Source organism: Gadus morhua, chromosome 13 (genome assembly GCF_902167405.1).
Source record: "Gadus morhua chromosome 13, gadMor3.0, whole genome shotgun sequence".
Taxonomy (NCBI): Eukaryota; Metazoa; Chordata; class Actinopteri; order Gadiformes; family Gadidae; genus Gadus; species Gadus morhua.
Genome location: NC_044060.1, coordinates 24,992,228 through 25,002,227, shown reverse-complemented (window position 1 = coordinate 25,002,227; position 10,000 = coordinate 24,992,228). Strand labels below are relative to the sequence as shown.

Genomic DNA, 10,000 nt, shown 5'->3' with positions numbered 1-10,000 from the left:
AGTGAAACAGCTGTCACTTACTTAGCCCCTTCTTCCACATGCAGGCGGACATGTGTGTGTGTGTGTGTGTGTGTGTGTGTGTGTGTGTGTGTGTGTGTGTGTGTGTGTGTGTGTGTGTGTGTGTGTGTGTGTGTGTGTTCGTGTGTGTGTGTGTTTGGGTGACATATGGGAGTGTGTGTGTGTGTATTTCTTTGAGTGTCCATCAGAGAGAACGTGCAGAAAATGGTTGCAGCTTTGTGGTAAACGGTGCTATTAGCATGTTCTTACACGATTAGCATAACAGACTAAACCCATTCAATTTCAGATAAAACATTAATTTGAACAAAGGTATATTAAACCAAAACAATGAAGAAAACACTCATATTGCTGCCAAATTAACCCACACAAACAAACACAAACAGTCCTTGTCCTCAGCACAGCTCAGTTAAACCCATGTCCCTTCCAAAGCTTCAGGCGTGTGTCCGTTGTGTGAACTGGTCTTCTTTCTGCCCCGGAGCAGGTCGGCCAGTACACGTCGTGAACTGAACTGCTCTCTGTCCTGGTGCAGGTCAGCCAGTACACGTTGTGAACTGGTCTACTCTCTGTCCTGGTTTAGGTCAGCCAGTACACATTCGCCATGTGCAGCTACAGAGAGAAGAAGACGGAGCCGGTGGAGCTGCTGCAGCTAGACGGCTACACCGTTGACTACACAGACCCCCAGCCTGGTAACACCAGCTTAATGCACCTGTCTGCACCTGACTGCACCTAACTGCACCTTACTGCACCTTACTGCACCTTAACGCACCTTACCACAACTTACCGCACCTAACCACACCTTACTGCCCCTTATTTGTATCAGTGGACTGTCCAATGGGTGTCCACTGGTGGTCCCCGGTCCACTGGTAGACTTATGGCTGACCACTGGGTGTCCACTGGTGGTCCCTGGTCAACTGGGTGTCCACTGGGTGTCCAATGGTGGTCCCTGGTCAACTGGGTGTCCACTGGGTGTCCACTGGTGGTCCCTGGTCAACTGGGTGTCCACTGGTGGTCCCTGGTCAACTGGGGGTACACTGGGTGTCCACTGGTGGTCCCCGGTACACTACTGGTCCCCTAGTGGTCAACTGGTGGTCCACTGGTTGTCCCCGGTCCACTGGTGGTCCCTTAGTTGTCCAGTGGCGGTCCCCGATCCAGCAGTGGTCCCCAGTCCACTACTGGTCCCCTAGTGGTCCACTGGTGGTCTCCGGCCCCCTGGTGGTCAACTGGTGGTCCACCACTGGTCCCCTAGTGGTCTACGGGTGGTCCCCCAGGGTGCTGAGTCTCTTTCCTCCCCAGGTCTGGACGGGGGGCGGACCTTCTTCAACGCGGTGAAGGAGGGAGACACGGTGATCTTTGCCAGCAACGACGAGCAGGACCGCATCCTGTGGGTCCAGGCCATGTACCGCGCCACGGGACAGTCCCACAAGCCCGTCCCGCCCACACAGGTCCAGAAGCTCAACTCGAGGGGGGGCACGGCACCGCAGTTGGACGCACCCATCTCCCAGTTCTGTACGTCTGCAATTAGAAGATTCATGTTTCTGTTCTGTTCCTCGTTTTATTTGCACTTCAAACCACGGAGGTGATTTGAAATGAAAGTCACTAGCCTGAGACAGTTAAGCTATTTCAAAGAAACGCGACATTTGAGCTTTAGCATTTTCTTTATTTGTATCTATCTCTATCTCACTGTGTCTGTATGTCTGTTGCTCTCTCCCTGGCATTCTTCTGGATGAACTGCAGTGTTTTTTACGTTTGCATGGTGGACATGCTGTCCTTTACATCCCTCTGTTTCATCTCTCCTCCTCCTTCTCTGCCTCATTGTTCTTCACACTTTGAACGGTAAGTTTTCTTTCTTTCTCTCTTCCTCTCTTTCGTCCCTTTAGGTCTTTCCTTTTCAATCAGAAACTGTTCTCCTTTGGTCGGCTCCATGCTCATGTCTGTTTCTGTGCAACCAGGATGCATGCAGAATATATAAGGATTACTGGGTTTGCTGGGTTTTCATGTCCGTCTGCATATTTTCCATCTCCCAAACAAAAGATATATGTATATACAGTATTGGTGTTGGTCTTTTTAGTTATTTATGTATGTATTTTATTTATATCCACTGCCTAGGAACAACCTTAAAACTGATTCACACACACACACACACACACACACACACACACGCACACGCACGAACACACACACACACACACACACACACACACACACACACACACACACACACACACACACACACACACACACACACACACACACACACAAACACGCACACAACATGTCACATACAGTGTAGCAGATAGCTCTTTCTACTGGTAATACCTAATATGTTGAGTCTGTATTTTTTAAGTATTTGTATTGAGCTGCTCTGCCACGACCTCAGAGTCCCACTGAGTCCCAGCAGGTGATAATTACCACGTTAAAAGTGCCAGGCCATGAATAATACAGCGTGGTTGCTCCACAATTATTTCGGGAAGCAATCAGTCAAAATGTTACCAAATAACTATTTGGTAGTTCACACTTGTATCGGTGAACTGCATAATGTAACACAACTAACAAGAGTCTTGAACATCCTAGGGACCAAAGGAAGTGAGTGTTGGAGGAAGGAGAGGCAGCCCTGTTTTAAGCCCTTAACGTATTCAACGGTTGTCACAGTTTACCACACCGTTCTGACACGGTGACTGACAGCTGCACTGGTTTGGAGCATTGTTTTAAAACACAAGTCATAATTAGGGGCTGACAGATTGTGTTCAAGCCTTTGTTTTCATATTGTCAAAGTTTCTCATGTTACTCCTGTTGGCAGACATGTTGGCAAATATACATCTGGTGCAGCGCTGTAAACATCAGCCTCAAGCTGTCCTCCCTTCATCTGTTCTCATGCGGAGGAGACCACTTTCTCCCGTTGTTGGCCTACTGCAAAGATGCCCTCCCTCCCTTCTTCCTGCAAGTACCTTTCCCACTTCCTGTTCCTGTGTCACAATTATCTGAAGACGGGTTGGATCTTTAAGAGTACTTCACTGCAGCAATGAAGGTTGACGCCTGATTTTCCTTCATGCATTGTTTGTACTGAAAAAGCAGAAAGGGAAAGGAAAACCATAAGATGGAGATGGCGGTGTGCCCCCTCGCCCCGGAATGGTTGGTTTGTATGATACGGCAGCAGACCGGGGAGCCGTGCCTGCAGGTGGCTCCTGTCTGCCTGGCTGGGCAGCGGTGGGCCGGATCTGGAAATGAGGAGCAGCCCTCAATCAGTGTCAGGGCCGTGTTGGTCCACGCTGGACAGACGGCGGGGCGACTTGTGTCACAGCACGTTACTGTCCAGCACTCCGGCCCGCACCCCTCCTCCGCCCTCACTCACGTCAAGCAGACCTGACAAGCTCCCACACACACACACACACACACCAAAGGGGTCCACCGTGTCACCTTTTAAGATGATGGGGGCAGGGGGGCATTTGTTGGGCATGCATGTTTAAGTTTGTGGGTGTGTGATTGTCTATGTGTCTGGTGTGGTGTGTCGGTGTGCGTATGATTGTGTCTGTTTGTGTGTGTGTGTGTGTGTGTGTGTGATTTGCTGTGTGTGTGTGTGTGGTGTATCTATATGTGTGTGAGTGTGTCTGTTAGTGTGTTTGTGCGTGTGGTGTATATTTGTGTGTGTGAGTGTGTGTGTTTGTGTGTGTGTGTTTTTGTATTTGTGTGCATGTGGTTGTCTGTGAGTGTGTGTGCGTGCATTCGTGTTTGTTTGTGTATGCGTGTGATTGTGTGTGTGGGTGTGTTTTTTTATGCGTGTGATTTTGTGTTTGTGTGTCTGTGCGTGGTGTATCTGTGCGTGTTTGTGTGTGTGTGTTTATGTGTGTGTGTGTGTGTGTGTGTGTGTGTGTGTGTGTGTGATTTGCTGTGTGTGTGTGTGTGTGGTGTATCTATATGTGTGTGAGTGTGTCTGTTTGTGTGTTTGTGCGTGTGGTGTATATTTGTGTGTGTGAGTGTGTGTGTTTGTGTGTGTGTGTTTTTGTATTTGTGTGCATGTGGTTGTCTGTTAGTGTGTGTGCGTGCATTCGTGTTTGTTTGTGTATGCGTGTGATTGTGTGTGTGGGTGTGTTTTTTTATGCGTGTGATTTTGTGTTTGTGTGTCTGTGCGTGGTGTATCTGTGCGTGTTTGTGTGTGTGTGTTTATGTGTGTGTGTATGTGTGTGTGTGTGTGTGTGTGTGTGTGTGTGTGTGTGTGTGTGTGTGTGTTTGTGTGTGTGTGTGTGTGTGTGTGCGCGTGTGAGTATAGGGGGCATCATGGCTGAGCTGTGGTCTTTGTTGTCCTGCTGATTGACAGCTGTGGTGGTGAAGGGGAACCTTGACAAACAGCTCCACCTCTTTGTGTAACCTTTGTGTTTGTGGATGCTGAATGCTGCGTTATCCTACCCCGGATTTATGTATGTTCTACGTAAAATGCTGTTGCACACAGGGATTACTCACAAATACATGTTGAGTGTTTCCAGTGTTGAAGTTTGTAACATGGAAAACTTGTTAACCTACCATTAAGTCCTCTTATACCCAACCTGCATGCTCTTCACATGGGGGACGCGAACCATCTAAGGAGAAGCTCCTTTTTATCTGCTAATGTTGGTTATGAACCATTGTTTAAGAATTCCACCTGAATAAAAGTAGGCTCAATCTAAATTCTAACATTCAAGTTTGGTCTATATTTCTATTGAATGACACAAATTATAAATTAAGCGAAAGCCTATTTTTCTCACTAAACTTGCAACACCCATTTAATGTTTTTGGGCACATACATTTTTCATTAATATCCATAACATTTTGTGCTAGTGAAAGGGGTACTTTGCTGAAAAGGGGGTACGTTATTATATATAGCAAGAGACCAACTGCACCCCAAGACGGTTATCCCAGTTTACAGGGGGAAGACAATGGTATTACAAACGGGGAAATAACCCATGTAGTAATACTGATTAGTAAAATAATAGCTTGGTTAAAGGCAGTTTATTCCCAGCTGAGCTCTTTGGAGGCTGGTTATTACACGATTTGGGGACTGGGATAAATGCAGGTTTCTAAGTCCCCCATCTGTGTCTGTTTAACCACAGCCCAGTCCCCTGGTTCAGGAAAGCTCCCCCTTCAGCCGATCGGCCCGCCCAGGGGGCTAACAGCTGGCCAACCTGCTCAGCCATTTGTGGCCTGGCCCCCCATGCCAGGATTACTGCCGAGCACAGCCCACTAGCTGGGAGAGCAAGCAGAAAAATGTGTTGTCAGATTTGTATTCAAACCCCCATCCCCTATTTTGAGGACAATGCGTATTGGTGGGGGGCCCCGCAAAGGCCGCTCCCAGGCCCCTCAGAGGCCCTCCTCTAGCAGCCATTAATTAGGGCCACCGTAGGGGGCCAGGGGCCACAGGCTCCGTGGTGAAGTGGAGGTGGGCTGGAGATAGCAGGCCGTCTGTGAGGAGGTGGAGAGTTAACTGAGCCGCTTGATTACTTTGTTAAGTTGAGAATTTACTGAAAGCCATCCACTGACCAGCAGACAGCTCGCATCAATAAGTGTTTGAGAAGCACTATGGCAGCAAAGCTGTTGGTTTAAATCAATGGAGTGTGTGTCTAGAGACGTCGCTTCGTCTCAAAACGTGTGTTTGCTCTCTAAGATTGCCTGAAAATGTCTAGGTGGGTTTACAAAAGCTTCTTTCTGCATGTTTTAGCTTGCATCCATTTTGAGCCCTGACATCTGACCTCTCTACTAACCTTTAGAGAGTAGTCACTGCTTCCAAAGCTGCCTGGTTGGACCCAGTGAAGACAAAATGTGCATCAAAACGTACAATTATCAATGATCAAATATATGTGCGATATGAGTTCCTCATTTCATGTTGTCCTTACTGGGAGAGTGAGCCTAGTTATGATTTGATACTGACGCCCCTCGCCTGCGACTACACAGAGGAACTTTTCCTCTCTTATTCACCCCTCTTCCGATCCCTGCTGACCTATCTTGGTGTTGCTGCTTGTGATCCCTACACAGACGCAGACCGGGCGCAGAAGCACGGCATGGATGAGTTCATTTCGGCCAACCCCTGCAACTTCGACCACGCCTCCCTGTTTGAGCTGGTGCAGCGCCTCACCCTGGACCACAGGCTGAACGACTCCTATTCGTGTCTGGTAAGGCTCACACACGCATAAACCTCCGGGAGACTTCTAGTATTATGCTTAACCCAAGACATAGAAGTCAGAGAGCCTGCTGGTAGTATGATTGATCAGATTTTGTCTCAAGGTTTGATCACTCTTTTACATTTAATGATAGATTTTAGTTTTCGTTTCATTATGAAGTTGTATTTTTCCCCTCAAGTATATCACTTCCAGCCTCAAGGAACAACCTGCAACAAGGCGGCATCATCAAGAAATGGCTCCCATTTGTTCTGAATATATTCACTCAGCCTTAGACTCTACTTGTTGGGCTGATCCACACTGACCCTAGGGAACAAGATGGCCGTGTCTCCCCCATCTTTAACTGACCCTACTGAACAAGATGGCCGTGTCTCCCCCATCTTTACCTGACCCTAATGAACAAGATGGCCGTGTCTCCCCCATCTTTTACTGACTCTACTGAACAAGATGGCCATTTGTCCCCCATCTTTAACCGACCCTACTGAACAAGATGGCCGTGTCTCCCCCATCTTTGACCGACCCTACTGAACAAGATGGCCGTGTCTCCCCCATATTTGACTGACCCTCCTGAACAAGATGGCCGTGTCTCCCCCATCTTTGACTGACCCTCCTGAACAAGATGGCCGTGTCTCCCCAGGGTTGGTTCAGCCCGGGCCAGGTGTTCGTCATGGACGAGTACTGCGCCCGCAACGGGGTGAGGGGCTGCCACAGGCACCTGTGTTACCTGGGCGACCTGCTGGAGCGGGCTGAGAACGGCGCCATGATCGACCCCACCCTGCTGCACTACAGCTTTGCCTTCTGCGCCTCCCACGTCCATGGCAACAGGTAGAGGCGGTCGGCTGCTGCTCCGCTCGCTGCACCTCTGGAGACGGTTCACTTTGAAATGCAAACCTGCGCTTTAACAGCATCCCAAAATATGCTTCTGTCATTCCAAAACCATCATCAAGTTTATTTATGTTTGTCCAAGAGTGCTTTTATTTTAACATTTTTCTTGTTCATTTGTTACAACTGCATGTTATTTGCATGCTCATGTCTTTTATTCTTTCTCTCCTTTCACCCTTACCGTTCATTTGTGTACCTTTGTCTTACCTATTGTGTACCTTTAAAAACGCACTTTCCCCAATTTCCCATTGCGCTCCGCCCAACTGCGCCCTGCCAAAACCACACTCCCCCCTCCCCCACCTGTGACCAATTCCAGCCAGCGTGTGGTTGAGCTGCAGAGCTGGCCTGTAACAGAGGCAGAGCTTGAAAGAGCTCTTTTCCCATCCGCCCCCAATTCCCAAGCCAACAGCTCTAGGAGGGAGCTCCGAATCATTGAGTTCATGAAGAAAAGGGACTTCAGAGTTCCTCCCTATTTCTCTGGAGCAAGGAGGTAAGTCCTGAAGGTCCACGCCATCCACCAGAGCGATCTCATTATGCCACCCTAGCTATAACTCGGCCCCAAGTCCCAAAACATGTCATTGGGGAACTTGAAGATGTACTTGAGCCACTGTTACATACATAGTCAAAGTCACACATTGATACATGGTCAAAAGTTACACAATGATAGGAAGTCAAAGTTACACATCGTCACATTGATGCATTAAACATTGATACAACACAAACATTGAGTTAAATATTGATACATGGTCAGAGTTACACATTAATACATGGTCAGAGTTACACATTAATGCATGGTCAGGGTTACACATTAATACATGGTCAGAGTTACACATTAATACATGGTCAGAGTTACACATTAATACATCGAGCAATGATTGCGGGAATATTGGAAACATTTATCCATCGTCCTCGGAGGTAAAAGATAAATGCCCTGCCTTGTGTGTGAAGGCATGTTATTTGTATTATCTACAAAGAACAAATCTTGAAATTGTGTCTCCCGTCTTCCTGCGGCCATCAGAGAACTCGCTAACAGCATCAATCAGTACCATGATATATAGTGTGGAATCCAGAGCCTTTTGGCTAATAGAAACATGATCATGTATTTCCTTCCCTAGACATCAGGGGTCTCATTTATAACCGTTGCATTGGTCAGAGTTTGCTTAGGGCTGCGCACATTCTCCCGTAAAGTTTGTTTTTTATAGATCACAACCTTGGAAAGTCACGTACGCCAATTTCAGCCCCGTACGCACAAAACGGGACTGAAATTGGCGTACGTGACTTTCCATGCGTTATAACTCCAGAAACATCTCCTTATAATAGAAATAAATAACAATTCTCTATATTTAATCCCGTCACTCCATACTGTCCACTGACGGCGCGACTGCATGGAATAAAGCATCTGTCCAACATGTGTCAATAACATAATATTTGTATGTGACACTCTAAACACGAAATCAAATGTCAATTAAATCCCAACTGTGGAAAACCAAGCCACACTCCTCATCACAATCGTTGTCCGTTACTCTTGATGCTTTTCATGACAAATCAGGCATTAAAAAGGGGTTATGTTCAAGAACATTTTACGTGGGTCATTACAAATTGATTATCAAAGGTGTTCTCGGTCAGTCTTATTACCGTAACCCTATAAATACAGAGGTGAGCGCCGTGGTAATGCTGCACCATATGGCACTTCTGGCGGACCATGCAAATGGCAGGATTCGGAGGGAGAGGGTCTTTAGGGACCATAACGATTTATTGGTAGGCTACATAAAAATATGTACCTTTATGTCAGACCACTTCTTTTTTAATTCTGGGACTGTACGCTCCGTGCTACTGACAGAGTTCACTGCTGCAGCAACATGTTGCCACTCACTCTGCTTTTTGTTGTTGGCAATCCCAATCCCCTGACCACCGAACAAAACTACTTTTCGGGCCTCCATCTGACCCACAAGTGTCTCCACTTCAACCTCCGTGAAATTTCGCTTTTTTGCTTTTCTCAGTACTTCTGCCATTGTTTCCGACACAACATAATACTTGTATCTGAGTCTGCTTTATATGCAGATCGCATTCATGAGGTCATTTGCATTGACCATTTATGTTTAAAAAGGGGCGTGTACAGGGTGGAACGTGAAGCTGATTCAGCTGCGCACACTTGTAGGCACTCTGTGATTTATAAAGCAAAGATTGCGTACGGTGTGCGTACGCAATCTTTGGACATAAATCTGAATATTTTTTGCCGCATGCAAAACTTGGCTTTAGGGCGTACGTACACTTTTAGTAACGATCCCACGCACAGTTTTATAAATGAGACCCCAGGTCCTTAATGCAGGGTCAACAGATAACTGGGATATATATTCTTACTGAGACAATCATGCGGTTGTCCAGTGTTCAAAGGTTGGATATCCCTTTGCTTCCAGTAATTACTGTGAGATGGTGCTTGCATCACTACTTAGCAGTGTTAATCAAGCAACTATTTTTAACCTTCTCGTGCCTGAAATACCAAACTCAAGCTGTCAGCGTTGCAGTGGGCCGTCTTTCCCAGAGACCACTAACAGAGAGAGACGAGGGGCCACTCCAGCGCTGTGGCCAGAGGTTACAGGGCTGTCAGGCTCTCTCTGCTGGACTCTGCTCCAGACCTCCGGTCCATCCTTCTGCCTCTCAATCCATCTCACATCAACCTCAAACCACCTCACCACCCATCCACCCATCTTACATCCATCTTCCCATCCCTCCATCTTAGCACTCAACCAGCTCACATCCAACTCACATCACCCTTACCATCCATCCCCCTCACATCAATCTCACATCCACCTCACCACTCAATCACCTCACATCCAGCTTAACTTTCATCCACCTTACATCAATCTCACATCCACCCTACCACCCAACCACCACCCATCCACCACAACTTTACCGTACCACCCATCTGCAAATCCATCCCTCCCACCACCTTACCA

The 10,000-nt window shown here is 47.4% G+C and overlaps 1 protein-coding gene across 16 annotated transcripts in view; it reads left to right on the top strand.

The window, feature by feature from the left end:
• The window catches only part of cadpsa (Ca2+-dependent activator protein for secretion a), a 173,731-nt gene that overhangs the window by 80,603 nt on the left and 83,128 nt on the right, over nucleotides 1–10,000 (top strand). For 8 of the 16 annotated variants that reach the window (XM_030375220.1, XM_030375226.1, XM_030375223.1 and 5 more), the window contains exons 10-14: nucleotides 596–704; nucleotides 1,312–1,524; nucleotides 6,019–6,155; nucleotides 6,799–6,986; nucleotides 7,360–7,533. In XM_030375220.1, the coding sequence (XP_030231080.1) occupies nucleotides 596–704; nucleotides 1,312–1,524; nucleotides 6,019–6,155; nucleotides 6,799–6,986; nucleotides 7,360–7,533 (821 nt within the window). The remainder of the gene's footprint in view (nucleotides 1–595; nucleotides 705–1,311; nucleotides 1,525–6,018; nucleotides 6,156–6,798; nucleotides 6,987–7,359; nucleotides 7,534–10,000) is intronic. The other 8 variants (XM_030375229.1, XM_030375228.1, XM_030375236.1 and 5 more) reach the window with 1 other exon arrangement.